The sequence below is a fragment of the Gavialis gangeticus genome, unplaced genomic scaffold (genome assembly GCF_001723915.1).
Source record: "Gavialis gangeticus isolate Ggan-Ray unplaced genomic scaffold, GavGan_comp1, whole genome shotgun sequence".
NCBI classification, from domain to species: domain Eukaryota; kingdom Metazoa; phylum Chordata; order Crocodylia; family Gavialidae; genus Gavialis; species Gavialis gangeticus.
The window spans coordinates 17870997-17871284 of record NW_017728996.1 but is presented as its reverse complement, the minus strand read 5'-3'; the positions used below and the strand labels follow the sequence as shown (position 1 = coordinate 17871284).

The following is a 288-nucleotide window of genomic DNA, read 5'->3' as shown; positions in this document are numbered from 1 at the left end:
CTTTTCCTTGGCATTGGGAGAGAAGTGTTAGCTGTCCACCTCTGTGCTGTTTGCCTGTGTGCAGGTGCTAACCCTTGGCTTCTGTTCCAGACATCCAGATTACAGTGAGGAGGGCGGTTACGGGGCCATTGTGCCGCAGGTGATAACAGCGGGGACCATCACCCGCCGAGCAGTGGAGCCCACCTGGTTGACCGCTAGCAACGCCCAGGTAGGGAACCATGTCCTCATGCCGTGGTCTGTCTGTACAGAGTGTGTGTGTGCGGGGGGGGGGGGGGGACACGGGATTCC

The 288-nt window shown here is 59.7% G+C and overlaps 1 protein-coding gene across 2 annotated transcripts in view; it reads left to right on the top strand.

The window, feature by feature from the left end:
* The window catches only part of POLG (DNA polymerase gamma, catalytic subunit), a 44627-nt gene that overhangs the window by 26629 nt on the left and 17710 nt on the right, over positions 1-288 (top strand). For both annotated transcript variants that reach the window (XM_019504074.1, XM_019504073.1), the window contains one exon: positions 91-208. In XM_019504074.1, coding sequence (XP_019359619.1) covers positions 91-208 — 118 coding nt within the window. The remainder of the gene's footprint in view (positions 1-90; positions 209-288) is intronic.